General features: G+C 38.7%; 5 protein-coding genes and 1 pseudogene across 12 annotated transcripts; 3 read left to right on the top strand and 3 right to left on the bottom strand.

The window, feature by feature from the left end:
* The first annotated feature begins 1,346 nt into the window (after positions 1 to 1,346).
* On the top strand, positions 1,347 to 8,605 carry LOC104737518 (uncharacterized). The gene is made up of 27 exons (XM_010457723.2): positions 1,347 to 1,825; positions 1,967 to 2,195; positions 2,273 to 2,364; positions 2,611 to 2,724; positions 2,796 to 2,942; positions 3,055 to 3,722; positions 3,813 to 3,937; positions 4,067 to 4,158; positions 4,531 to 4,753; positions 4,848 to 4,911; positions 4,986 to 5,134; positions 5,211 to 5,281; positions 5,360 to 5,533; positions 5,639 to 5,710; positions 5,856 to 5,957; positions 6,047 to 6,136; positions 6,231 to 6,306; positions 6,395 to 6,491; positions 6,575 to 6,644; positions 6,740 to 6,919; positions 7,005 to 7,127; positions 7,198 to 7,281; positions 7,388 to 7,572; positions 7,668 to 7,806; positions 7,883 to 7,942; positions 8,035 to 8,139; positions 8,238 to 8,605. The coding sequence occupies exons 1-27, from the start codon at positions 1,676 to 1,678 to the stop codon at positions 8,349 to 8,351; spliced, it is 3,795 nt and encodes a 1,264-aa protein (XP_010456025.2). The 5' UTR covers positions 1,347 to 1,675; the 3' UTR covers positions 8,352 to 8,605.
* A 34-nt stretch (positions 8,606 to 8,639) lies between these two features.
* Positions 8,640 to 11,198, bottom strand: LOC104737519 (bystin-like). The gene is made up of 10 exons (XM_087481166.1): positions 11,037 to 11,198; positions 10,779 to 10,961; positions 10,337 to 10,606; positions 10,174 to 10,231; positions 9,757 to 10,078; positions 9,588 to 9,667; positions 9,456 to 9,503; positions 9,210 to 9,356; positions 9,055 to 9,127; positions 8,640 to 8,966 (listed from the first exon to the last, which is right to left on the bottom strand). The coding sequence occupies exons 3-10, from the start codon at positions 10,356 to 10,358 to the stop codon at positions 8,823 to 8,825; spliced, it is 894 nt and encodes a 297-aa protein (XP_087337292.1). The 5' UTR covers positions 10,359 to 10,606; positions 10,779 to 10,961; positions 11,037 to 11,198; the 3' UTR covers positions 8,640 to 8,822.
* A 104-nt stretch (positions 11,199 to 11,302) lies between these two features.
* LOC104737521 (DNA mismatch repair protein PMS1) lies at positions 11,303 to 15,807 on the top strand. Of its 6 annotated transcripts, none has more exons than XM_087481170.1 (12): positions 11,303 to 11,467; positions 11,609 to 11,844; positions 11,918 to 12,241; positions 12,381 to 13,532; positions 13,651 to 13,928; positions 14,009 to 14,135; positions 14,253 to 14,321; positions 14,491 to 14,564; positions 14,750 to 14,815; positions 14,901 to 15,004; positions 15,080 to 15,261; positions 15,488 to 15,807. In XM_087481170.1, exons 1-12 carry the CDS (start codon positions 11,353 to 11,355, stop codon positions 15,632 to 15,634), a joined length of 2,874 nt encoding a protein of 957 aa, XP_087337296.1. In that variant the 5' UTR covers positions 11,303 to 11,352; the 3' UTR covers positions 15,635 to 15,807. The 6 variants fall into 6 exon arrangements, 3 of the variants coding, with proteins under 3 accessions (XP_087337296.1, XP_010456027.2, XP_087337297.1); XR_015577900.1 differs by having other exon boundaries at positions 11,308 to 11,467; positions 14,498 to 14,564; XM_010457725.3 differs by having other exon boundaries at positions 11,327 to 11,467; positions 11,592 to 11,844.
* A 368-nt stretch (positions 15,808 to 16,175) lies between these two features.
* LOC104737522 (co-chaperone protein p23-1) lies at positions 16,176 to 18,371 on the top strand. 2 transcript variants are annotated; one of them, XM_087481172.1, is made up of 7 exons: positions 16,187 to 16,325; positions 16,886 to 17,072; positions 17,158 to 17,314; positions 17,427 to 17,500; positions 17,595 to 17,694; positions 17,740 to 17,763; positions 17,977 to 18,371. In XM_087481172.1, exons 1-7 carry the CDS (start codon positions 16,321 to 16,323, stop codon positions 18,087 to 18,089), a joined length of 660 nt encoding a protein of 219 aa, XP_087337298.1. In that variant the 5' UTR covers positions 16,187 to 16,320; the 3' UTR covers positions 18,090 to 18,371. The 2 variants fall into 2 exon arrangements, with proteins under 2 accessions (XP_010456028.1, XP_087337298.1); XM_010457726.3 differs by having other exon boundaries at positions 16,176 to 16,325; positions 17,595 to 17,763.
* Positions 18,372 to 18,380: 9 nt separating this feature from the next.
* On the bottom strand, positions 18,381 to 19,961 carry LOC104737523 (phytochrome A-associated F-box protein). Its single transcript, XM_010457727.3, has one exon. It carries the CDS (start codon positions 19,507 to 19,509, stop codon positions 18,520 to 18,522), a length of 990 nt encoding a protein of 329 aa, XP_010456029.1. The 5' UTR covers positions 19,510 to 19,961; the 3' UTR covers positions 18,381 to 18,519.
* Positions 19,962 to 20,279: 318 nt separating this feature from the next.
* On the bottom strand, positions 20,280 to 23,566 carry LOC104737524 (serine/arginine-rich splicing factor SR34B-like; annotated as a pseudogene). Its single transcript, XR_015577902.1, has 12 exons — positions 23,440 to 23,566; positions 23,084 to 23,178; positions 22,770 to 22,835; positions 22,607 to 22,681; positions 22,375 to 22,510; positions 22,247 to 22,293; positions 22,098 to 22,155; positions 21,925 to 21,974; positions 21,771 to 21,827; positions 21,446 to 21,693; positions 20,630 to 20,663; positions 20,280 to 20,484 (listed from the first exon to the last, which is right to left on the bottom strand). The product of XR_015577902.1 is annotated as a serine/arginine-rich splicing factor SR34B-like (transcript).
* Between the last annotated feature and the right edge of the window lie 2,484 nt (positions 23,567 to 26,050).

A 26,050-nucleotide genomic window follows, 5' to 3' on the forward strand; every position in this document is an offset into this window, starting at 1 on the left:
TTTTTTTTTTTTTAATATAACTAGGATTCCTCGATAGACTTTGTTTTTTTTTTTTTAATATAACTAGGATTCCTCGATAGACTTGGTGATTTAGTTTGACTTTTTCTTTTACTTCATTTGTTTCTTTTGTCTTTTAAAAATTTGTATGAGATTTTACACCAATATTTTGTTCCCCATAGTTACACAGTCAAACAGAACTTATAGTAATTAAAATTATTGTGGTAAAATATATGAAAAGGACACATTATTATAAAAGTTTGAATGCTATGAGCATTCTTTAAATTTACCTTTTTTTGTTATATATGGTATGGTTTGGTCGTGTAAATAGTGAAGTGAATGATCAGAGGGAGTTTGACCATAATAAAATTGTGAGTGAGTGTGTGTGTTTTGATGTGGTAAAGTAAAAGATTTGACCAGTTTTGGAGTCAATCTCCTAAAAAAAGGCAAGTAGAATCTTTACCTCCTTATCTGTACAGATACGTGCTTCTGTATTGCCCAAGCGGGGGAGCTAACTCTCTCTTTCTCTTTTTGGACAATTATATAAAATGCCAACTTTTTTTTTTCTAAAACAAAAAAGGGAATAATTATTAAATACATTATTCTCCACAACTAAACTATACCATAATAATATTTTATCCAACTTGGTTTCACCACATACAGTAGTTTTAGTTTCTTTTAGTTTTCAAAGGTTTCCACTAAATATAATTACTATAATTCAGTTATTTTTTAAAATTAAATCAGCTATAATGTGTACATGTATTATTGTTAAATTTAAATTGTGTATTTATATAAAAGCTTTTGCTATAAGTTTTTGTTTGAAAAATTTGGAATTTATTCCAACAAATTTAATATATATTTTTAAAAAACATTAATTAAAAAAGATAAAATTTTGTTTTTGTCGTATTCATTTATACTAATGTTTAAAAGAAGTATGGATAACAAAATTATCGTTATATAGATCAGATATAATATGCAAAACTACAAAGTTGTAACGTTTAGCCTAAAATCTTATTTTTTGTCGAGACGTGTTTTCCTTGATTATGGGATCGAAATTGTCGTATTCGTTTTTTTAGTCATTTAGATTTATTATTTATTACAAACTATGAGAATTGTTGTCGTATACATTTATAACTTTTAAGTAAGTTTAATCATATATTAAAATTAATATCAAAAGTATATGTAATATACTTCTTTACATCCATTAACAATGCATGCAAATATCTATATTATCCAACAATTAATTTACAGAAATGTATAAAATTAAATTACAATTAATGTATTTATTTCTGACAAAAATATATAAATATTCCGATTTTAAATCTGGAAAACCGCATAGCAGCAACAGTATTGATGCAAAAATTTAGATTGTTTAAGTGTAAAATGTGGAATATGGTATTTTATAAATTTGATCCGTAATGTAAAAAAATTAAACGCCTAGATAAAAATAAAATAAAATAAAAAAGTAAGCAGGTTATAAATTGACCTTCTCAGTAATCATTTACATGAAATCTCTCTGATTTTTTTTGTTCGATTTCTCTCTCTCTCTCTCCTTCTCCTATCTCTAATCTCTTGTTCTCTCTTCTCTCTCTCTCTCGGGAGAAACCAAAGCGGTTCTTCTTCTTGGATCAAGGCGAAGTCAAGGCGGAGAAAGATAAGGTAAGGGAGGTCGTGAGATATGGTTGAGACGAGACGTAGCTCTTCCGCTTCCAAGCGTTTCTGTGCTTCTTCTTCTTCCCCTGAAGCGTCTTCATCTCCAAGGCCTAACAAGCGATCTAAGGTCAAGATCGATGCCGCTGCTGCTGCTGCTGCTTCTTCTCTTGAACCTGTTCGTACTTTTTTCTTTTTTTTTTTTATTTGAATTCAAGATTGGTTTTTTATTATTCCCTTCTGGATTTTGAATCTGGGGTGTTCGTTCTTTTGTCCGGGGATCTGATTTGTTTTTTTTTTTGAATTTTGGAAACCCTAGGCGGCGGCTGAGCCGGCTGGTTCCTCTTCAGCGAGCGAGGTTCCGATCGAGAATCAAGTACCGGCTTCGGATCCTGGATCGGAATCTGGAGAGCCGGAACTTGGATCCTCTGATCCACAGCCTATGGATGCGGAGAAGCCTGTTCCAACTGATGTGCCGGTGATTGAGAACTCTCCTGAAACCGACGCTAATCCTCAAGTCGAAGTCTTGGCGACTCCTACCATAGCAGGTTTTTCACTTCTTCCACGATGTGAATTTCCTAAAGTAATCTCCTTTCTTATTTTTTGGTGTTTCTTTTGGATCTAGCTGAAGTGGCGACCGATGCTGAGAAATCTAAGGCGGCTAAGAAGCGTGCTTCAAAGGCTCCATGGGCGAAGCTACTTTCTCAGTATTCTCTGGTGGGTCAAACATCGTGATCACTTCTGTGTAATGTCTAAAAGTCTGCGAATTGCACTTGAGAGTTTGGCAGTATTCATAAAATGGATTTTTTTGAAGGAAAGATCTTTTTTTTCAGAGTTTTGTTGTCTGCATGTGTAGTTCTTGCCTTGTTTTCGTTCACTATGTTCTTTTGTTCTTATTTTTATTTTTTTGTGAATTTAGTTCTTTTGTTCTGACTATAATTGGGTGTTTCTTTTCTATTTCAGAATCCTCACCGTATCATGAGAAGCCCTGTGTTTACTGTTGGACGCCGGGGATGCGATTTATCTATCAAAGACCAATCTATGCCTACCACCCTTTGTGAATTGAAGCAGTCTGAGGTAATCCCATTTTTAATTCGCTCTTACTGGCCAAAAGTGGAAAAGTCTTTTGCTTACATAGTCCCTTGCAGCCTGGTGGTCCAACAGTTGCATCCCTGGAGATTATAGGGAATGGAGTTCTTGTTCAGGTCAATGGCAAGTGTTACCAGAAAAATGCTTGTGTTAATCTGAGGGGTGGTGACGAGGTTGTCTTCAGCGTTTCTGCGAAACATTCTTATGTATCCTTTTTGGAGTTGTTTGGAATGTTGTCGATTCATTCTACATGATTTATAACGTTTTTGTCATTTAAACTCAGTGGCTTTTGGGAACATTTTCTTAACCATTTTATAGATATTTCAACCTATTAAAGATGAAAATCTAGCTGCTCCCGACAGATCTTCTTCGTTGAATATATGTGAAGCTCGGGGTTCCCCTCTGAAAGGGGTTCATGTCGAGACAAGAGCAGGAGACTCCTCAGCTGTTGATGGGGCCTCTATATTGGCATCTCTATCTAAGTACCGCAACTTCCATCTTTTACCTCCAATTGCTAAAGCTGCCAAGAGGCAGCAAAATCCGGAGGTTCCTGTGGTGCCTTCCAGTTGCAATGATTGCATCTCGGATACTGAGATGAACGATGCTGATAGTAACAATGACCAAGCTGCTATTGCTGCTTTGGAGAAAAATGCTGCTTCAACCTCTTGTACTGCCAATGAGAATCTGAATGGCGATGGCAGTGGATTGGATCCTTTTCAAGAAGCTGATGGTGGAAATGTTCCTGGTTCTGGTTATGAAATTAGACCAATTACGCATCTTCTCGGGGAATCTTCTTCATTTGATATAAGGGGCAGCATCTCCAAATTGCTGGATGAACGAAGGGAAGTGAGAGAATTCCTTAGAGAATTTGATCTTTCATCAACAATATCGACTAGACGCCAAGCGTTCAAGGATAGTCTGCGAGGAGGAGTACTTAATGCTGAAAACATAGAAGTGTCTTTTGAGAACTTCCCTTATTTTTTAAGGTATGGTTGCTAGATATTATGTTACATTTCTGTCATACATCTTGCGTTTGATGGTTTGATGATTTATAGCTAAAATGTATATTGTCTCAGTGCCATGACAAAGGATGTTTTGATAACATCCATGTTTGTCCATATGAACGGTGGAAACAAGTATGCAAAGTATGGATCAGACTTGACGACAACTTGTCCCCGTATCTTACTCTCTGGGCCAGCAGGTATGAGGCTTCACCAGCAGTCTTTCTACTTTTTGTTGTGTCCATTCCTTTCGCCAGGTTTACCTTAGTATACATAAGGTTTAAGATAACTATTTTTCTAACCATGTTCACCTTATAAAATATTTTTAGGCTCTGAGATATATCAGGAAATGTTGGCAAAAGCGTTTGCTAAAAATTTTGGAGCCAAATTGATGATTGTTGACTCTCTTTTGTTGCCTGGGGTAATCTTCTCCTCTTTATTTTTTCGTTTGTGTTTCTTTCTGATGGATAAAAGAGAGTGAAATGAGTTCCATGAACAGGATCTATATACCTAGTTACATGGATCCAAAAAGATTATTCTAAACGAAGATAAATCCTAATAGACCAGTCAAGAGATGTGACAGCTTATATTACTACTAATATAAATAGCATCTGCTGTTTTATTTGTTAAAATATTTGTCATCTTAAGCAAGTATGTATTAACTGGTAGTGCTGTCTTTTGGTCCCAGATAGCTTTGATGCTATATGCGTCACAGTGCCAACTCCGACATTGTTTTCAACATCGTTCATTCCAGTGAAGTCATAAATTTTCTATTGTTTTTGGATGGATTCAGGGATCACCGGCCAGGGAAGCTGAATCTTCTAAAGAAGGTTCTAGGCGTGAAAAGCTATCTATGCTTGCTAAACGAGCTGTTCAGGCTGCACAAGCATTGCAGCATAAGAAACCAACTTCAAGTGTTGATGCTGATATAACAGGTGGCTCAACATTAAGCTCTCAGGCTTTACCAAAGCAAGAAGTGTCAACTGCAACTTCTAAAAGTTACACATTCAAAGCAGGCATGATGTTTTTTTTATTATTATCTGATTATTCACCTTCTATTGATGTACCACTGTTCCTGTTTTATTGAACAAGCACTTTAATTATTTTTAGGTGACCGAGTAAGGTTTGCAGGTCCTTCGTCTTCTGCAGTTTCTTCTCTTCAAGGCACACTAAGGTATTGTGTTCACATCTGCTGTAATCGTTGTATTCGGAACTTAAATCTTACTATTTCTCTGCTATATAATATAGGGGACCGTCTATAGGTTCCCAGGGAAAAGTACTCCTTGCATTTGAAGACAACTCTGCTTCAAAAATTGGGATTAGATTCGATAGGCCTGTACAAGATGGCAATGATCTTGGTGGCCTCTGCGAAGAAGAACATGGGTTTTTTTGTGCTGGTAATTGGTTGGTTGTTATTTCCAACTCTACCTTACTTAGAAAGTGATTTTTATCAATATCTTTCTTTGTGTGCAGCTAGTTCACTTCGGTTAGATGGTTCTTCTAGCGATGATGCTGATAAACTTGCTGTTAATGAAATCTTTGAGGTACTTTCATAAGTTATGGTAGAGTACCATTTATGGCTTATAGCTACATGATTGTTAACCTCTTCATTGGTATCATAGGTCGCATATAATGAGAGTGAAGGAGGGTCATTAATATTGTTCCTGAAAGACATTGAGAAATCTCTCGTGGGGAACAGTGATGTGTATGCAACTTTGAAGAGCAAGCTCGAGACTTTACCGGAAAATATTGTTGTCATGGCCTCACAAACCCAGTTGGACAGCCGAAAGGAGAAAGTAAGAAACTTATCTAATCTTCTCTATTTCTCTTTTGGTATCTTTCTGTCGGTTTTGATTTGTTTATCTGTATAGTTAATTAGAGGTTTAATGGTTCATTTTCAGTCCCATCCTGGAGGTTTCTTGTTTACTAAGTTTGGTGGCAACCAGACAGCCTTACTGGATCTTGCATTCCCGGTATGATGACCTGACTTATCTTGAATTATTTTATTTTCTCGAAATTGTAGTGTACCTAATATTTTCAATCTTGAATGGTAAGGTTCATCATAGTCATCTTAGGTCTTTTGTAGATGCTGAGAATGATTTTTCATATTATCTGCAGGATAATTTTGGTAAACTGCACGATAGAAGCAAAGAAACGCCTAAATCAATGAAACAAATAACTCGACTGTTTCCTAACAAAATCGCCATCCAGTTACCTCAGGTTGATACCTTTACTCATTTCTTCTTGTCTATTGATTTTCTTTTTTCTTTTTTCTCTTCTTTTTTCTTATGCTCTTAAGACATACACAGGATGAAGCTTTGCTCTTGGACTGGAAGGAGAAACTCGAACGTGACACACAGATTTTGAAGGTTCAGGCTAATATAACCAGCATCCTTGCAGTGAGCATCTTCTAATCGAATCCTTTAGCAATTGTTCCTGGTCCTTTTCTTCTTTTTTGTCTTTTGCTTATGTCTTTGTTAATGATGGTTACAGGTCCTCACCAAAAACCGACTTGACTGCCCTGATCTTGGAACCTTGTCCATCAAAGATCAAACTCTTCCATCTGAAAGTAAGCCTCTTTCACTTGCTTTATTCTTTCTTTATGCTGTCTCTTAGTAAGCCGTCATTTGACTAACCAAAACTTGTTTCGTTAATAGGTGTAGAGAAAGTGGTTGGCTGGGCGTACGGTCACCATCTTATAAACTGTTCAGAACCTACAGTAAAAGACAACAAGCTTGTTATCTCTGCAGAAAGGTGAGCTTTCTTTTATAGGCTGTGGGATACAGTAGCTAAGGTACAATCTAGATTTATAAATAACATTTTGCCACATTTCGCAGCATTGCGTATGGCCTGCAGATGTTACATGGGATTCAGAACGAAAACAAGAGTTTAAAGAAGTCTCTGAAGGTAATATTATGTAACATGATCTCTTTCTTCCCAATCTGCCTACCTAGTGCATAGGATTTTCCGGCGTTAAGAGTTTCTTCATTATGCTATATCAGGATGTTGTTACTGAGAACGAATTCGAGAAAAAACTCTTGTCGGATGTCATTCCACCTAGCGATATAGGTGTTTCCTTTGATGATATTGGGGCTCTGGAAAATGTGAAAGACACATTGAAGGAGTTGGTGATGCTTCCTCTTCAAAGACCGGAATTGTTTGACAAAGGCCAGCTAACGAAGGTACCTTTTATTGTATACGTTTTCTTATATGTTTGTTGCTCCCACTTTACTGGAACCAAACAGGTATATTATTGTTTTAATACAGCCTACGAAAGGTATACTGTTGTTTGGACCTCCTGGTACTGGGAAGACGATGTTGGCAAAGGCAGTAGCAACTGAGGCTGGCGCAAACTTCATCAATATCTCAATGTCCAGCATTACTTCAAAGGTATCTCTTATAAAGCGAACTCATTTCTTTTAAAGATAGTAATTGACCATTTACGATAAATGCTTTGCAGTGGTTTGGTGAGGGAGAGAAGTACGTGAAAGCTGTCTTCTCCTTAGCAAGCAAGATTGCGCCAAGTGTCATTTTTGTTGATGAGGTATGTTTGAAGAGATTAAAAAGCGTTCTCTGTTTCTCCTCTCCTCCGACGCCAAGCTCTTATATGTACTTTCTCTATCTGATGATTGTGGATAAACATTATTTAGGTTGATAGCATGTTGGGAAGGCGTGAAAATCCAGGGGAACATGAAGCTATGCGGAAGATGAAGAATGAATTCATGATAAACTGGGACGGTTTACGAACAAAGGATAGAGAACGAGTTCTGGTACTCGCTGCCACCAACAGACCATTTGACCTCGACGAAGCTGTTATTAGACGGCTTCCCCGGAGGTAAGACCAGCCTCTGTTCTCTGTTACTTTTGAAGAATATACCTCATATTGCAACCGTTGCTGAGCCTCTCCGGCATACTACTACTTCTATGCAGATTGATGGTTAATCTTCCAGATGCTATGAACAGATCAAAGATCTTGAGTGTTATTCTAGCAAAAGAAGATATAGCACCAGATGTTGACTTAGAAGCTATAGCAAATATGACAGATGGGTACTCAGGAAGTGACTTAAAGGTCTCCATTTTTTCCTCTTGCTCCCTTTCAATCTCCTACCCTGTAAAAACACACTCACATTTTCATTTGGTTGCAGAATCTGTGTGTGACCGCAGCACATCTTCCAATCCGAGAAATACTGGAGAAAGAAAAGAAGGTTCGTTCTTAATGCATTCCTTTGAATCGAAAGGCCATTTAGTTTACTCCTTGAACTCATCCTCTATATACTGACCCCTATTTTGACTACAGGAGAAAACTGCAGCTCAGGCAGAGAACCGTCCCACACCACCATTGTATAGCTGCACAGACGTTCGTCCCCTGACAATGAATGATTTCAAGGCTGCCCATGATCAGGTGAGTCCAGACAAAATACACACAGAACCTAATGAGTTTAACATTGTGATTATAAATTGAAAAGAGGGCTAAAAATAAATAATCAAAAACATGTGTAGGTATGTGCCAGTGTTTCTTCAGACTCATCGAACATGAACGAGCTTCAGCAATGGAATGAGCTGTATGGAGAAGGAGGATCGAGGAAGAAGACGTCGTTGAGCTACTTCATGTAGAAGAAACAAAAGAGAGGAAGAGGGATTTGTTCGGTTTTTTATCTCATTTTGGTCCTTTTATTTATAAATTTATGTACAGAGAGAAAGAGAGATAAGAGAGTGTTGTTCGTTTTGTTGTCTAATTCATTTTCTTTCTCAACATAAGAAGAAAAAAAAGAAATAACATTCGCTGTATAATCCAATACATATAACTCGGGTCTTTTAAGGATACGGACATAATTCTAAATCAGTAAGGTATGTGCTTTTTGTCTTAATTATGATCGTATCTAGTCGGCATATATAATCAAATTTCAGAGAAATTTTTTCCTGAAACAAAACACATTAGTTTTAGAGTACATCTGAGTAATTCTTTCTTAGTTTTATGGTTGGACGTTCTTGAAAGTTGAAAGAGAGGAAGAAAGCGAAAAAACAACAAAAACAAGGTTTGTTCACTCAGATTCATAGAAGTTGAAACAACGGAAATAGTGATCACTAGTCTTCTTCCATTGGAACTTCTGGCATGTCAAACAAGTCTTCTTTTATCGGCTTAGGTGTTGAAGGAGCTGAAGGCGAATTAATAAACTTCTCGCCGCGGTTTCTGCTGTTTTCAAGCTCTGTCAAAATTTCAGGAGTAATCTGTTGTAAAGGTAAGGAAAGTTAGATAAGAAAAAAAAGTTTATAAGATTTTTACTAGAGAAATTAAGTAACTATAAAGGGGTCATACAAGTTTGTGATTTTGCTTGTCAAGTAAACTTCTGAGACTCTCTTTACCTTCCTTTCTTAGTTCATGCTTGTAACTGCAAAAAAGTATGAGGTTTTTACCATGAGAGAGGTTAAAGCTGGTTCCAACGACTAAATGAACAACTCTTTCTTACTTACCATTGCACAAATGAAAAAAGTGTTTGGTGCCAAATAACAGGCATAACTCTCGTCTCCTTATGAAATCTCAAGAAGTAAGCAGTGACCGCATCAACCGCCCCATACGCCAGAGCATATTTCTTGTCCAGAATAACTTTCATGAAGTAACTGCAAACACACACACACACAACAGAATAAAACCAAGAAGGGGCACACAATATCTATATGTGTAACAGTGTAAGTGTAAGGTTAGCTTGCGTGTTTTACCTTGTTTCGCCACAATATTTTAACTCCACCAAACAAACCAAGGCAGCACTGCAGTTCATTTAAAGGAATCATGAGATTGTTTGTTATTCGTGTGTTTAATAATATGGCAAAAATTTGAGAAACAAGCTATACCTTGAGAAGTTTTCAGAAATAGAACATTTTTGTATCATACTTCCTATGATTCTAGCTTCGTCTTGGGTGCAATTTCCGGACTGGAGTACAAATGATGAAAGTAATTTTAGCAAATAGATGATCATAAGGAAAAAGAAAAAATTGATACGACTGGCAAAAACAAACACACCTTACACAGGGGAAAAAGAATTCTCAAGTAGAAATCCTTGGGCCTGAATAGTGTCTTTTTCAAGGATTGGTAGAGAAGAAAGTGTAGCTTTCTGTGGTTTCTGATATCCTCTCTCACCCGAGGAAGAAGAAAATGCTTAAAGAAGAGTCCAGCTTTGCTACTGGAGGCAAACATGGTTGTAACCTTGTACATGGCATTGATTGACCAACTCTCTGGTTCAGTCAACTTCAATAAACTAATCCAGTTTTCCTCTTTGGCAATAATTTCGGTAAGAATTTTCGGCAATTTCCCTTGTGTGTATATACTCATAAACCTTACAAGCCTGCACAGTTTGGTGGTTATATCAGAGACAAAACACTTCAAAAGCACACTTAGTAGTCTGATAATACATTGACAAGGAAGAAAAGAGAAGTTTACTTTTTAATTTCGTCATAGGCTTCAGACATGGACATGGAAGTAGGAACAGAAGCTGAACCTTCAACACGGAAAAGATAACTATCCATCAAGATATAGTTAAGCCAGCCACTCAAACCATACAAACAATAGAAATAGGTTATCAAGAAACATATTGTAGCATCACCTTTATCTTCAGGAATGGGCATGGAAATAGTTTCTGGAACAGAAGCTGAACCTTCAACATGAAAAATATATACTTAGCCACTTAAAACCATACAAACAATAATTTTGCACACAGAAATAGGTATGCAAGAAACATAACTTTAGAGAGACGTTTATCTTCACGCTTCTTGATACAAGTAATAGCATTAGAGAGACGCTTAGATATTGAAGCTCCATCCTTGGAAAACAATGCATCAAATAAATTGTCTTCTTCCTCAGTACTGGTCATATCCTGCAGCCAGTTCAGAACAGTTGCACGAGTCGAGTTACTTTGCAAACATGCATGGCTTTTCCTAATAAGTAATATCCTCCATCACATAACCACAAATGGTTTCTAAGAAAATTGATGTTTAGATTCTACATAACAGTTAAATATAACCCTCACGATTGAGAAAGAATCTCACTTAGTAATCAAGTTGGGTCTGAAACTCTTGAGATTGCTCATCATCATCATCATCATCAATAAAATCTTCCAACCCATAAACTGCCTCCTTGAAAAAACCGCTCATTGGGATTGTCCTTGATTTTTCTTCATCTTCTACCTCCCTTTGCTGCTCATAGGCTACTTTCAGTATCTTCGACGTTAGCTGCACAAATACATATGGAATTTAGAACCCAAACATCAATTCCAAAATATACGAAAAGGTTGTAATTTCTCTCACCTTATCGGTTTTGCGAACCTTCCTCGAGGATGGAGCAACGACGGGAATAGCTTGATGTTTCCGTTTGATCGCCATTAGATTCAGTCAAACAGGTAGAGAGATACCATAGAAAGAGATCGAGAGCATTTGAAGAAGAAGAAACCCTAAAATGCTTAGACCTAAAATGTTTTACGTGGCTTGAACGGCTACTTTAATTGAGGTCTAAAGCCCAATATGAAGATATGGGTTCTATATTTATGGTCCATTAAACAAGTACAGTAACATCAAATCAAAATCAACTTATTCAAAACGCCGAACGCCAAACGCAAAACGCACTATGCTGCTGCGTCCTCACAAACGCAAAACGGCAAAAGCTTCATCATCCTCCCTCACAAAGCAATTTTGGCTCGCCTTCGAGTTTTGGGCGGCAAAACACAGTCGCCGACCTAAGGGTTTGTTTTGCTCTCTCTCTCTCTCTCTCTCTCTCTCTCTCTCTCTCTCTCTCTCTCTCTCTCATTCACTCAGTCCCAGATTACGGTGTTTTGATTCGATTGAGGAGACTAATTCGATTTTTAGGGTTTTAAAAATGCAAGGAGATTCGTCTCCGGCGACTACGAGCTCTCCGTTGATAAGACCGATAAACAGAAACGTAGTTCACAGAATCTGCTCCGGTCAAGTCATTTTAGACCTCTCCTCTGCTGTCAAGGAGCTTGTGGAGAACAGTCTCGACGCCGGAGCCACCAGTATAGAGATCAACCTCCGAGACTACGGCGAAGACTACTTTCAGGTCATCGACAACGGTTGTGGCATTTCCCCAACCAATTTCAAGGTCTGTTTTCCTTAAAATCTCTGACGATTCGGATCCCTAATTGTGCTGTAATTGACAGTAATGGTGTTTACAGGTTCTTGCACTTAAGCATCATACTTCTAAATTGGAGGATTTCACAGATCTTCTGAGTTTGACTACTTTTGGTTTTAGAGGAGAAGCCTTGAGCTCTCTCTGTGCATTGGGGAATCTCACGGTGGAAACAAGAACAAAGAATGAGCCTGTTGCTACGCTCCTGACGTTTGATCATTCTGGTTTGCTGACTGATGAAAAGAAGACTGCACGCCAAATCGGTACCACTGTCACTGTGAGGAAGTTGTTCTCTAATTTACCTGTACGAAGCAAAGAGTTTAAGCGCAATATACGCAAAGAGTATGGAAAGCTTGTATCTTTATTGAACGTGAGTCTCTTACTGGATACTTTGATATTGGATCACTATGTTTTATTATGCTAGAATTAGCTTTTGACTTTTGCTTAATCTCTGTTTTAGCTATGACCAATGATTCTTCAATGGTTTTCCTCTTGTTTCATTTGTGTAGGCATATGCACTTATTGCGAAAGGAGTGCGGTTTGTCTGCTCTAACACGACTGGGAAAACCCCAAAGTCTGTTGTGCTGAACACACAAGGGAGGGGTTCACTTAAAGACAATATCATAACAGTATTTGGCTTGAGCACCTTTACAAGTCTACAGCCTGTAAATATATCTATATCAGATGATTGTAGAGTTGAAGGGTTTCTTTCCAAGCGCGGACAGGGTACTGGACGCAATTTGGCAGATCGACAGTATTTCTTCATTAATGGTCGGCCTGTAGATATGCCGAAAGTCAGCAAATTGGTGAATGAGTTATACAAAGATACAAGTTCTCGAAAATATCCAGTTGCCATTCTCGATTTTATTGTGCCAGGTGGAGCATGTGATTTGAATGTCACGCCCGATAAAAGAAAGGTGTTCTTCTCTGATGAGACTTCTGTTATCGGTTCTCTGAGGGAAGGTCTGAACGACATATATTCTTCTAGTAATGCGTCTTATACTGCAAATAGGTTCGAGGAGAATTCCGAGCAAGCAGATAGGGCTGGAGTTTCATCTCTTCAGGAGAAATCAAATCTCCTGTCCAAAGGGATTGTTCTGGATGTCAGCTCTAAAACCAGACAGGAGGAAGTTAATGGAAAGGAAGTTTCTTTCTCAAGGGATGCTGAGATTGATAATAGTTCGACTATGGAGAAGTTTAAATTTGACATTAAGGCACAGGGGACTAAGAAAGGGGAAGGTTCTTTATCAGTCCATGGTGAGTCCCCAACTGTAGCTCACCTTAACAAGACAACGAGCAAAGATTTGCCTCACTCTAATGTCACTGAGAAAGTTACTGATGCAAGTAAACACTTAAGCAGTCGCTCTGGCTTTGCCCAGTCAACTTTGAATAGTTTTGTTACTATGGGGAAAAGAAAACATGAGAACATAAGCACCATGCTCTCTGAAGCACCTTTTCTCAGAAACCAAACTTCTAGTTGTCGTGTAGAGAAAAGCAGATTTGAAGTTCGTGCGTTAGCTGCAAGATGTCTGATGGAAGGCGATCACGTTGATGGTATGGTCCTCTCAAAGGAAGATAAGATGCCAAACCAAATGGCGTCTGAATCTGAAAATCGGATTTCTCCTGGAATCGATACTGATAAAGTTGAAAGACATGAAAGAGTAAGTAGGCTTTTGTACTCAAATCTATGTTGCTAAACGTTTACGTTTAATGCGGCTATATCTTTGGTTACTGTGTCTCCTAAAATTAAATGTTATTCAACAACTATTTCATCTACAGAAACATGAAAAATCATTATGTTTTGAAGAACCAACATCAGATAAAACACTCCCCAAGGGGGATATAGAAAGGATTTTGGAGGAAAATCCACGTTGCAGTCAGCCACTGCGATCTGTTGCCACAGTACTGGACTCCCCAGCTCAGTCAACCGGTCCAAAACTGTTTTCCACATTAGAATTTAGTTTTCAAAACCTCAGGACGAGGAGGTTAGAAAGGCTGTCGAGATTACAGTCCACAGGTTATGTATCTAAATGCACGAACACGCCTCAGTCTAAAAAGTAAGATTTCTTTCCTTCATCTTTTGGGCCTCCTGTCTGCAGTTAGAGAAATGGGATGATTTAAAATGTACAAGTTACAGGTGCTTTGCCGCGGCAACATTAGAGTTATCTCAACCGGATGATGATGAGCGAAAAGCAAGGGCTTTAGCTGCAGCCACTTCTGAGCTGGAAAGGCTTTTTCGAAAAGAATATTTCAGGAGAATGCAGGTAGTTATCTTTTTTACTAAGCGATATCTCAGCACCTAAAGATAAATTCTTGATTTTTCGTCCAGCTCGATCCTGGCTTCTGTCGAGAAAGATTTATTTGTTTGTTCTGTGTGATAGGTACTCGGGCAATTCAATCTTGGGTTCATCATTGCGAAATTGGAGCGAGATCTGTTCATCGTGGATCAGGTGAGTCTTCGTATATCTATGCTCCCATTCCAGGCCCTTTTTTCCTTCTCCGATTTGTTTAGTTTTTTGTTGAATTGTGGACAGTGGAAGTTTCCATCATTTCAGAGTTTCTTCCTTAATCTAAATTTTGAATCATTGGAGTAGACTAGTGATTGACTTTTATGGCCAGCATGCAGCTGATGAGAAATTCAACTTCGAACATTTAGCAAGGTCAACTGTCCTGAACCAGCAACCCTTACTCCAGTGAGTTGCTTTGTGACATTAATCTAGATTCTTGATTCCATTCAACCGCTTTCACATTCTCACAGTGGCGTTTCTTAGGTCCCATGTTACTTAAAGAGTACTTACACCAGTAGTAGTAGCATATCATATCTCTTCCACTACTTTATCTCTGTTACCTATATTTTTCGTTTTTTCCCAAAAATCAGGCCTTTGAACTTGGAGCTCTCTCCAGAGGAAGAAGTTACAGTTTTAATGCACATGGATATCATCAGGTGGAGGATCACTATTATATACTTAGTAACATTTTCTTGTTCCTGACATCAGTTGAGATATTTAATATTCTTCAACACATTCTAGGGAAAATGGCTTTCTTCTAGAGGAGAATCCGAGTGCTCCTCCCGGAAAACACTTTAGACTAAGGGCCGTTCCTTATAGCAAGAATATCACCTTTGGAGTGGAAGGTTGTTGTTTCCTTACTTCTGTTACATCAAATGTTTTTTTGCATACGTTCTTATTTGATTTATTGTTTCGGGCAGATCTTAAAGACCTAATTTCAACTCTGGGAGATAACCACGGGGAATATTCGGTTGTCAGTAGCTACAAAACGAACAAAACTGATTCGATTTGTCCATCACGAGTCCGTGCAATGCTAGCATCCCGAGCATGCAGATCGTCTGTGATGATCGGAGATCCACTTAGAAAAAATGAAATGCAGAAGGTAACCAATACGTACACTAAGATAAACAACTGTGTCATGGTGATGGAGTCATAAAATCATCTCTACTAAACTCAACTCGAATAGTCGAACCTTCAGCATTCTTCTGCTCGTGTTAAGTTAAATGTCTCAGTTCATCTTCTGTCAAAAAAACTTGTTTTTTTTTTTTCTCTCTGACAAGAACTTCAAATCTAATGCTTTTGTCATTCACTCATTTGTATATTGTCAGATAGTAGAACACTTAGCAGATCTGGAATCTCCTTGGAACTGCCCACACGGACGACCAACTATGCGGCATCTTGTCGACTTGACAACTTTACTCAAATTACCTGATGACGGCAATGATGATGATGTTGCAGCTATGTCACTGACATGAAACTCAATAGTCTTAACGTATTTAGATGCGAGCATCCTTAAAAGTAACATTTTGGAGGAGGACCACTCAGGTTATTAAACTACAAAATCTGTAAATGTTAAATGTTGCCCTAGTCTTTTATTATGATCTTCTTGGTCACAACAGGTTAATCAACTATCTTTGAGACGTGGAAATTTTGGGGGTTTTCTTGAGGGGTTAGTTTGATAATTTTGAAAGTTTCCATGGTATAATGTAAAAACGAAATATCCGAAAGACATGTACAGTATGTGAATTAACACGACTCACCTTAGTTTATAACCTAATCTTTAACTTACCTAACACATTACAAAAAAAACTTGAATTAACAATTTTGATTATAATTTTGGCTAAAGAGAGTATGAGTCAGAAGAGAACAGTCCACTCACAAACCCTAAATTGAAACCGTTCCATCTTAACCGTTGAACCTGTAAGCAATACACAGTCTTCCAACACGTGTCACCGTTGAGATTCTTTGAGACCCACCGTAGCTACGATACGCTAGCATGTAGAGGAAAAGCACTTCGAGCACTATAACACAATCTATGCGGAGCAACTAAAAAAGAGGAGTCTTTATCTCTCGATCAAGCCAAGTCTAAAAATATCTTTGCGTCACCGTTTGTGTTTTCTCTCTTTAGGGTTCTTCTTCTTCTACAGCCTTTCCAGTAAACATGAGGTAATTAATAAGAAAATCCTATTTTATCACTCTTATCTTATCGGGATCTTCACCCAACTCCTCTTCCATCGTGCTTCTCAGATTCATTCGTGTGTTGTTGCTTTGTTTCACTTCAATTTTTCATTTTTACTCATGGGTTTGTCTTGGACACTTGGTTTCTTTCTAGTATCGGTTGATTTAGGGTTACGCTTTCATTGGGTTCCTTACGATTCAGAAAAAAAAAATTAGGGTTTTTAATTGGGGTCTAGGGTTTATTGTGTTGGGATCCCCAAGTTCTCTTTACATTGTCGCTATCAATTGTATATAAGTATATTTGTATCAATCTCTTCTTGTTTTAGTTTAAAGCTTAAAGCAGTTGAATTTAAGGTTTAGGGTTTAAGTTTGTGTTATCAATGTTTGTATTAAAGATTGACTGGTCTTAATGATGTTTCAGTTTTCAGTGTAGAATCAATAGACGGTTTCGTGTCTTGGATTTGTATATATAGTTGGTGTTTCTCTTTTGTTATGTTGGCTATATGCTTTTAGACCTAAAAGGTGATTGTTTTTCATGTATTTTACAGTCGTCATCCTGAAGTTAAGTGGGCTGAGACTACCGACAAGATTTTCCTCACTGTAGTATTAGCAGATACTAAGGACACGAAGGTCAATCTAGCCCCAGAAGGTGTCTTTGATTTCTCTGCTAAAGTTGGTCCAGAAAACCATCTTTATGAGCTTAAACTCGAACTTCACGATAAAGTCAATGTTGAGGTGAGATTCGTAGACCAACTTGGTGTCATTCTTTCATTAGTTACCTGTTTAGTTCTAAATCTTTCATCTTTTTTTCTCTATACAGGAAAGCAAGATCAACGTTGGAGAAAGAAGCATATTCTGCATAATAGAGAAAGCAGAGCCGGAAAGGTGGAACAAACTACTCCGTGTCGGAAAGCCGCCACACTATGTCAAAGTGGATTGGGACAAATGGGTAGATGAGGATGAAGAAGGCAGCGCTGGTTAGCATTCTTCTTAAAGCTTATAGTTGTATATCTATTCTTATGTATACTCTCTGCACGTCATTTGAAATTTAGGATGTGTTAACTTTTGTGTTCTTTTGTTTTGTTTTAGGTGCTGGAGATATGGATATGAGTGGAATGGGAGGAATGGGTGGAATGGGTGGAATGGAAGGAATGGATTTCTCGGTTTGTTTCTAACTTGTGATCATTGTTTATCTTCTGCTTCATATTTTACTTTGCTATGAGAAATGACTTCATGATCAATCCTTGCTTCTTGCAGAAATTTGGGGGAATGGGCGGACTTGAAGGGCTCGGTGGAATGGGTGGACTCGGTGGTATGGCTGGACTTGAAGGACTTGGCGGCATGGGTGGCATGGGTGGTATGGGAGGAATGGGAGGCATGGGTGGTATGGATGGAGTGGAAGAGTTTGAAGACAGCGATGATGAAGGTAAGAGTTTTGAAGATCATTCTAGTTTATGTTTGGTCACAGCTTCTTAATGAAACGAAAGCATTTTCCATGAGTTGATTGATTGACTTTGTTATTCAAGCATCTCATATATTCCATTTTAGATGTTAAGTAGTCTTAGGAAACATTTTGCATACTTTGTTCCTCAACAAAATGCAGAAGTCAAGTACTGAAACATGTTTTCTGTAATTGCAGAAGAAACAGCGAAATCAGGAGACAAGAAAGATGATGCTGTTAAGGTGGAAGCTCCTGCGACAGAGAAGGCACCAGCAGAAGAACAAACAACATCTGTTAAATCAGACAAGTGAAGACACTGTTCTAGAGATGAAACCATATGGTGGTATTTAGTAGCTTTTCAGGTTCCATGAAACCCTCTGAATCACTCCCTTCTTTATAAGAATGTTGTTTACTCTGTTTTCCTTTCTATGGATTTGTCATCGGTTTAAGTTTCTGCATATTGTCGTGGTTTTATGGTTTCCAAAACATTCCTGGACTTGCATTTTTTTGGTTTTGACATAAGAGTTTGTTTAGGCAGCCTTCTATGTGTAACTGCCGAATACAATCTAGTAATCTATCCATCTTTTTCATAACTTGAGCACTGAACATAAGCACTGATTGGTACTGAGCTTCAGCTTTAACCAGAATATGAAACAAATATGATCATACGATTATTACAAACCTCAAATAGAGATGATAAAAGACCAACAATAATAATCGAATGAAAAGTCTTGATCTTGGTCAAGTGTAGAGAGGTAAAGCAGTCCAAGCACCAGAGACATGACCATTCTCACAAACATAAGCTCTGACAACAGGTTCACCATCATCATGAAACCCAAACACTCTTCTCAAACAAAACGATGAATGCAGATCCCAAGTCTCGTCGCACAAGCAGAACGCGCATTTCAAACCGGAGATCTTACTCCGGTTACCGTCGTTGATGGTTCTCCAGACACGAGAGCGTTTGAAATCTTTGAAAACGCCTCTGAACAACATGTAGTTTCGTTTCTCTTCGACGTGAATACAACCAGGCCAATTGCAAATGTAGAGACAATCGCCGCGGAATCTACTGGCGAGAAGCTTGTTCCCTTGTTCACGGCTAAGGTTCCAAGCTCCTGAAGCTAAATGAGATCCTAGAGATCTACAAATCTTCCTTCGTTTCCTTACCGGAAGATCTCGTCCAGGTCTGATCTCACTCGTTTCGATTTCTTCTTCTTCTTGATCTTCCGGAGGAGCGGAGAGCGTATCGGTGTAGAGATCGTCGTAGAGAGACCAAAACGAAGTCGTTTCTAAACCAGATCCGACTGGTTTCGAAACTTCTCCGTCGTCGCAAGCTTGATCCGTCGGTGTAAGTTTACGATCGAGGCTTTGATCGGGACCTAGCTCACGTTCTAAACCGAAATCGGAGTTTTCGAGGAGAATCCCGGCGTGGAAGAGACCAGGACAGCAGACGGCGAGTTTGTAGAGAGAAGCCCAACCACCAGGAGGAGGAGGAGCTAGGAGGGATGAAGACGATGCGGCGGAAGAAGAAGAAGAAGGAGGAAGGAGATCGGAGATGACGGTGGGGATGGCGGAGTAGCACTGTGTTTTCCAGCAAACGTTTCTTACAATAGATGAGAATTTGGTGCAGACGCATGCAAGACGAGCCCAGTTTCTTGGATCTTCTTGGAGCTTGAAGAAGATTTTGAAAACTAAGTCTTCTGGTACCAAAGAGAATACAGAATCAGCCATGGCTCTCTCTCTCTCTCTCTCTCTCTCTCTCTCTCTCAACCTCTGATTTTTTAATTAATGGCGGCTACACTTTCTTTCTTATCCAAATCTTCTTCTCTTCACTTGTTTTTTTTGTAGATACAGTTACGGATCCGGTACGAGCAAACCGGGAATTGTATTAGTTATCACACATTCATGATTCCATCCACAACACTCACACGCAGACACAGACACAGACACAAACACAAATAATGCGGAACAGCTCCCCCCGAATAAGAAAGACATCGTACGGATTATTTAGGAAGGGTCTTTTCTATTTTCATTGATAATAATAATGAATTGATTTGTTTTCAAAAGTTATATTAACATGTTCATATGTTTCTGAATACGACGAGGCGAATTATCAAAATTTAAGAATGTCAATTGTATTTGAGATTTTTGAATTTTATTTTGCACTCACCAGTAAATTTCCAATAGTACGTACTGAGCACTAAAGCTTTAGCTTAGGTCATAAACTACCGATGATGAACAATTTTAAATTGCTTTGTCATTCCTATGTGCAAACAACACAAGGCAATAAGAACGATATATATTAAGAGAAGCATCCACAACACAGTTGCAAGTTGCAAGTTTATCATTAAAAGAAAAAGAGAGTTAAAATCCCATGAGAGGTAGTACCCCAGAATAACAATTGTTTTCAGCTTATCATTACTTGTTTTTTTAGTCACACCTACAAGACAAAAGACATTCCATCTTTAGGAGAATCTTCCAACAAACCCAGCTTCTTTTACCTGATTATGAGATACTACTTCTTTACCTGTAAAACAACAGTTGAAGAGAGATTCAGACAAGGAACGAGAATATTCCAAACAAGTGTAAAACAGTGTATGTGCATTACCGAGATGGGCTCCTGCTTCTGCTCTTGCTCCTACCACGCATAGGGCTCTTCGCTGGGCTCAGCTGCTTGCTAGGGCTCTTACTAGCTTCCTTCTGAACCTGCACACACAAGTTTCAAGATGGTGAGGATGTAACTATATATAGCTAGACATAGATCTTCTCTTTTGTATACTATGGGTCAAAAACCGGTAAATATTGTGCTGATAGTACAGCGGGAAAAATTTGATATAAATAGATGACTTACAGATGGTAGAGGAGATCTTGACCTTGAACGAGATCTGCAAAAGTCCGAGAAACAAATCCAGTTTAATAATCCAATATGTAATCCGTGTTTAATAGCTATCTGTTTCACCAAGACCCTTGATGCCTCATTCCATGTCAGACATCAAAGTGTCACAAGAAAGCCACACACAAAAAGACAACTTCAGACAACTTCTAGCAGATCATAAAACCAACACACATAAAACAGAGGGCACAGAGATGGATCAAAGCAAAAATCTATTTCTATCAAACCCTGGGTCCAGAACAGCATCGGTTCCATGAGAATCCAGATCGCTTGTCCAATAGCAGGTAATGAAAATATCTTTCCTAGCTTGATGGATCCATTTTGATGACACTATTATCAATGCGATCCAATGTCTCCACTGTTACCGATCTAGCAGCAATGGATATTATCAGAAAACGAGGAGGAAAGAATGTTTTCAATTCCAAAACTTTGCCCATCTAAGAAAGAGCATATATACCTCTGAGACGAATGTGTACAACCAACCAAGATATCCATGATCCAGAATTCCGGATACTATTTCCCATATTTTAGTTGATTGTATGTATATCCATATCTAGGAAACAAAACCATTCTCAACAATAAAAGACCAGACTTTCACAACGAAATAAATACCCTCAACTATAAGCAACCATCATTCTCAATCAACAACTATGAAGTCATCCCAATGACATCCTTTAATGAGATGTCAACAAACTTTAAAGGAATCGCTACATAAAGCAAGCCTATGCTACGTTGGATATTAAGCATCAACATTAAAGAAGAAACGAAGCATACCCTTGCGGAGACAGTGAGTTTGACTTAGAGCGGGAGCGAGAGCGAGAGCGAGAGCGAGGAGATCTTGATGTAGATTTTGCAGGCGATCTATGCGAAGATTTAGCCTTTGGACTTCTGCTCCTACTTCTGCTGCGGCTACGACTACGGCTGTGACTCCGCCCACGGCTGCGGCTACGGCTGCGACTCTTAGAATAGGATCTCCCACGGCTGGGGCTCCTCGAATCCCTCCTTGAGTCATATTCTCTAACCTATTATGATATAGGGAACTGTGTTAAGTGCAATAGAAAATGAATGCAGCTATCAGACTCCTTGTCTATTAACATACCCGCACATATCCATGAGAAAACGCATTCCGAAACTCTGTATCGTCAAGCTTTTTTATCTGTACAAAATGAAGAATATACTCATGAGTAACCAATGACGAACAAGTTCTCACCAACACAAATAATCAAAGGATAGAAAGGAGAAGAACATCTCACCGCATACTTCATGTCCTCGTAGCTGGTATAATCTACGATTCCAGTTGTACCTGTAAACAAATAGTCAAAAAAGATTAAAGCATCCCACAGACTAGTTAAAACGGGATTTAAAAGCTGAAAATACAAACAGCTTTAGACACATCTCTATTCTCGGGTAAGATATGAGGACTTACCTCTACCATCACGGAAAACTTGAGAGAAACAGACTTCTCCTCCTTTACGCATGTGATCCTACAAAGAAGTAATTATGTCAAGATTCATTCAGGAATCTTCAAAATCATAAGAACTACAACGAGGAACTGTTCCACAATTGAATAGTCACCTTAAGGTCTTGCCAGGAAGCAGATGAAGGCAAACCTGACACTACAACTGCATATTGAAGATAATAAAATTTTAGAGGTTACTCTTAAAACTCTAACTATACAGTAATCCAAAACATATCATAAGTACCGCGGTACTAGGATCTCCTAGATGGGCCACGCCCACGACCACCATCAAAACCATCACGACCGCCACGACCACCACCACCACTGTAACTACCACGAGCATCATGGGATGAACGCCTCCCACCATGAGCTAGCTCCACCTGCAAATGGCCAATGCGCATCAATTATATTTGGCTACCAGTCAACAAAATACAAAGTATTGAGTTAAAGTTTCAGGGATCTGATGATTGACAAACCCGTAAACGATGCCCATCAAAGTCATAACCATCACGGCCATAAATTGCATCGTCAGCATCCCGAGCATCCTCAAACTAAAAGCACAAATATCATAAAATTAAATTAAATGGTTGACAGAAATTGCATAACAACAACACATGCAGTTGCATAAAAAAAGCTGACCTCGACGAAAGCATAGCCTGGAGGCCTCGGGGGAATCTTCAAATCGATTTGAACAACAGGACCATACTGTAAAAGAGGAAGAACAATTCTTAAAGAAAACTCGTTTCAAACAAATCACAAGCCAACAACATAAAATCTAAGATGCATTCAGTATCTTTAACATATTGAACCTTGTGATTTGTGAACACATAAACTTGAGAAACACACAAAAATACATGATCCAATAATTCAAGAAAACTCAATAAACCGCAAACAAAATCGTTCAAGATAAACACAATTACAAATACCAATCGAAGAAAGGAGTAAATGTTTACCTTGATGAACAAATCTTCAACTTCTCTTTCGCGGATATCGCCGGGAAGGTTCCCAACGTAAATAGTTCTACTCGAACGGCTGCTCATTTTTTTTCCTAAACACAAAAATCAAAATTGAGATTCCAAACATCAATTGATCGAAACGAATAAGCGATCATACACCCAAGAAAAAGAACTCGTTGGATAACGAAATCGATCACCAGAGTGAAACATATAACAGAGAAGAAAAAACCCTAAAAATTGACGAGACTCGATTGATCGTCTATAGTTCAATTAAATTCCAGTAACGAAATCGATCACCAGAGTGAAACATTAGATGGAAGAAGAAGGAGAAGAAGAGAGGCGAAAAGTCTCACCTGAATCAAATTGAGAGATCTGGGTTTTCGAATTTGCCGAGCGAGAACGAGAGAGCGAGAGCGAGAGAAATAGAGAGATTTAATTTAATAATAGCAGAGAGAGACTAGAGACCATCACGTGCCTCACGTGACCTTTTTTATCTTAAGTAACGTTTAGACTTTAAAAGACCGTCCGTATTCAGTTAACCCGTTTGGTAACAACTAGATTTTACCGCGGGACAATTTTAAAAAAAAAAATAATATTTTAATTCTTTTGTTTTTGATATTTAGTTTGTTTTGTTTAATTAAATGATAATTTTGTTTGGATTGTCAATTATTAGAATAATAATAGGGGAAATAAATACATAAATATGTAATTTATAAGTTATTATCGGATTAAGTCACAATTTTATTAATGATTTAATTATTTTATAAAATTTTAGTTAAATTACCCTGATTTAATATTTCTAATATTCTTTCTTTTTTTGTCAACCAAACATTAATCTAGAAAATAACTCCAAGGTTGGTTGCCCAAACCGGAGGATAAGAGTTTACAAAAGAAATTTCCGAAGATAAAGATCTCGAGAAACGAGCAAGACAATCAGTCCGAACATTAGACGTCCTTGGAATTTTCGAAAGCATGAAAGAAGGAAAGGAAGGGCGGAGCAAGCAAAAATCATCCAACATGTTGGAAAAAGCGGGCCACTCATCGGGAGGCTGTACCATCGCCACTAATTCTGCACAATCCATCTCAAAACATTAACAATCGACATCCATCCCAAGCTCTGAGAAGGAAGAGATAAGAGGGCCCTATGGAGAATGTGGTCAGAAATCCATAATAGAGTCTGACCACATGGATTCCATTGCCCAAATCAAGGCCTAAAGCTCCGAATGTAGGGGAGAAGGGCTACGTCGTTGACTTCGTGCTCCCATTAACACCGTGATATCCTCCCTGTCACAAAACAACCAACCCAACTACAAAAGGGTCTGAAACCTTCCAAGAACCATCAACCTGACACCGGGGAGAAGAATCCCAAATCTCCACAGGCAAAGGATCTAGTGCAACCGAATAGAAGGACTTGGCCTCTTCCTATAACACTTTGTCATTAGCCGCCTGATTAATAACATCAATTGGTTCCGCCTCAATTCCTTGAAAAACTTTTTTATTTCTATCCTTCCAAATTGACCATAAGAGCCACTGTAAATGTAGACATATATCCGGGACATCCGTCTGGGATAGTGCCCGCCAAAAGAGAAAATCCAGGTTCGAATATATTGAACCATAGGGAAACCCCCCAGGGATTGAGGCAATCGGGGACAAATCCCAGATCCGACGTGAATGGGAACACTCAAAAAGAGCATGATTTATAGTCTCCACCTCCGAGTCACATCGTTTACATAGAGTATCACACCGGACACCCCGATAAGCCAACCGCTCCATTACAGGGAGGGAGCCGGAAGCAATCTGCCAGAAGAAATGTTGAACCTTCGGAGGAACCTCAAGTTTCCAAGCGTGTGCCCTAAGTGTCGTGCACGACGGTCCATATTCAACCTCCTTGATTAATTCCCGGGCAAACTGATAACCCGATTTAACCGTAAATTTCTCTAATTTAGTATAGTGCCAAATCAATTTATCGGGTTTATAAACTTTACTAACCTCCATAGATTGAATAATTTGGACATCCATCGGGTCCAAAAACTCTTCAAGGATTGGCATATGCCAATCCTTAGTAGTTGGATTAATCAAATGATTAACCATTAAACTGTGAAGAAACAATCTTCCTCGACCATTCGCTGGTCGTGGTGGATTATCCGGAATCCAGGGATCCCGCCAGACCGAAACCTGACAACTTGAACATATCGCCCAACGTGATCCGTGTACCACCAAACCTTTAGTAGAAAAAATACTCCTCCAAGCAAAAGAGGGGGAGTATGGCTTTTTGGCCTGTAAAGGATGTTGCTTCCGAAAATAACGTCCTCGCATTACCCGAGCCATCACAGAATTCGGATAATGAATTAACCGCCAAAACTGCTTTGCCAACATTGCGTCGTTGAATTGTTCCAAAGACCGGAAACCCAAACCACCATCACATTTATCCGTGCACAACTTATCCCATGCTAACCAAGGCATGCCTCGTGCCTTATCATTCGACTTCCACCAAAAGTTTGAGATAGCACTCGTTAATTTAGACGTCAGCTCCTGCGGTAATTTATAACAAGACATGACATGGGTTGGGAGAGCCAACGCTACCGATTTAATCATAACTTCCTTCCCCCCCCTTTGGATAAATACTTAGCCGACCAACCATTCACTCGATCATCCAAACAGTCGTTCACATAACTAAAAACCTTAGTTCTCGAACCCTAGAGGTTTTCGGGAATACCCAGATACGAACCCATACCACCTTCTTTGAAGATACCCATAACAGTTTTCAGTTGAATCCTTCGATCAGACGGAACTTTCTTCCCAAACATAATGGAGGATTTTTCTAAATTTACCTCTTGCCCCGACGCTTTCCCATAATCTCCTATAATTTCTATAACCTTAGAGCATTTTGCCGCCTCTGCTTTACAGAAAAACAAACTATCATCTACAAACAACAGATGTGAGATGGGCGGACCATCCCGAGCT

Source organism: Camelina sativa, chromosome 13 (genome assembly GCF_030686135.1).
Source record: "Camelina sativa cultivar CO46 ecotype springtype chromosome 13, ASM3068613v1".
Taxonomy (NCBI): Eukaryota; Viridiplantae; Streptophyta; class Magnoliopsida; order Brassicales; family Brassicaceae; genus Camelina; species Camelina sativa.